The sequence below is a fragment of the Buceros rhinoceros genome, unplaced genomic scaffold (genome assembly GCF_000710305.1).
Source record: "Buceros rhinoceros silvestris isolate BGI_N320 unplaced genomic scaffold, ASM71030v1 scaffold25457, whole genome shotgun sequence".
Lineage (NCBI taxonomy): Eukaryota > Metazoa > Chordata > Aves > Bucerotiformes > Bucerotidae > Buceros > Buceros rhinoceros.
In genome coordinates this window covers 18181-18956 of record NW_010423144.1, presented here as the reverse complement: position 1 = coordinate 18956, position 776 = coordinate 18181, and the positions used below count along the sequence as shown (strand labels likewise).

Sequence of the window (776 nt, the reverse complement as noted above, 5' to 3'; positions counted from 1 at the left end):
GTCAATGGTTTGCAAGTAGGTTGATTCCGGTGGCATAAGGGAGTCAGTGGCTTGCTGCTCCTCTGTGGTGTCCAAGGGCATGCCGAGGTCGGGGGGGAGAGCGCTCTCTACCGAAGGAGCCAGCAGCTCGTCCCTGTGCGAAGGGGAGGACTTTGCCTGTAAACCAGAAAAGACACTTTCGGGGGACTGGGCGACCCCGCTGACAGCTCCTGGCGCACAGTGCAAAGCCTCCACTTTCGGTGACGAAACGCCATAGTCGGGTGAGTAATACCCGGGAGACAAGCACTGGAATTTCTCAGTGGGAACAGAAGGAAGGGGAACTTTCTCCTCCATTAAATGCTGCACCGGAGAATCGTAATTGGATGTTGCTGGGACGCTTTGCTGCCTGAAGAATTTATCCCCAACGCTGAACTCTTCTTCAGGTGCCCTTCTGATATCAACTGAGATGGAACGATAGAGGTTCGTGGAGGGTATGGTCCGAGTCGGGGTCTGACTCGGGTTCTCGGGGAGCCCGCTGGACACGGTGTACCGGTCGAAGAAGGATGGAGAACAGGCGTTCATGGACATGGTGGAGATGGGCAGTGAGTGCTGCGAGTCCGCGCACTCGAACATCAGGTCTGTGTAGTCTTCGTTGCTGCACGAGGGAGTCCTGGGTGTCTGCATCACCTCCTCGTAGCTTGGACAAGAGACGACGGACGCCGGGGTCGGGACTCCCGTGGGCCGGTTCTGATCCGGCCTGGGAGAGGCTGGGGGGGGCTCCTCTTCACTGGGGACCC

General features: G+C 58.2%; 1 protein-coding gene across 1 annotated transcript in view; it reads right to left on the bottom strand.

Moving 5' to 3' along the window:
• The window catches only part of ANKRD11 (ankyrin repeat domain 11), a gene marked incomplete at its 3' end in the record, with an annotated part of 10925 nt that overhangs the window by 400 nt on the left and 9749 nt on the right, over nucleotides 1-776 (bottom strand). Inside the window, 1 exon segment of the mRNA XM_010140338.1 lies at nucleotides 52-769. Within this exon segment, the coding sequence (XP_010138640.1) occupies nucleotides 52-769 (718 nt within the window).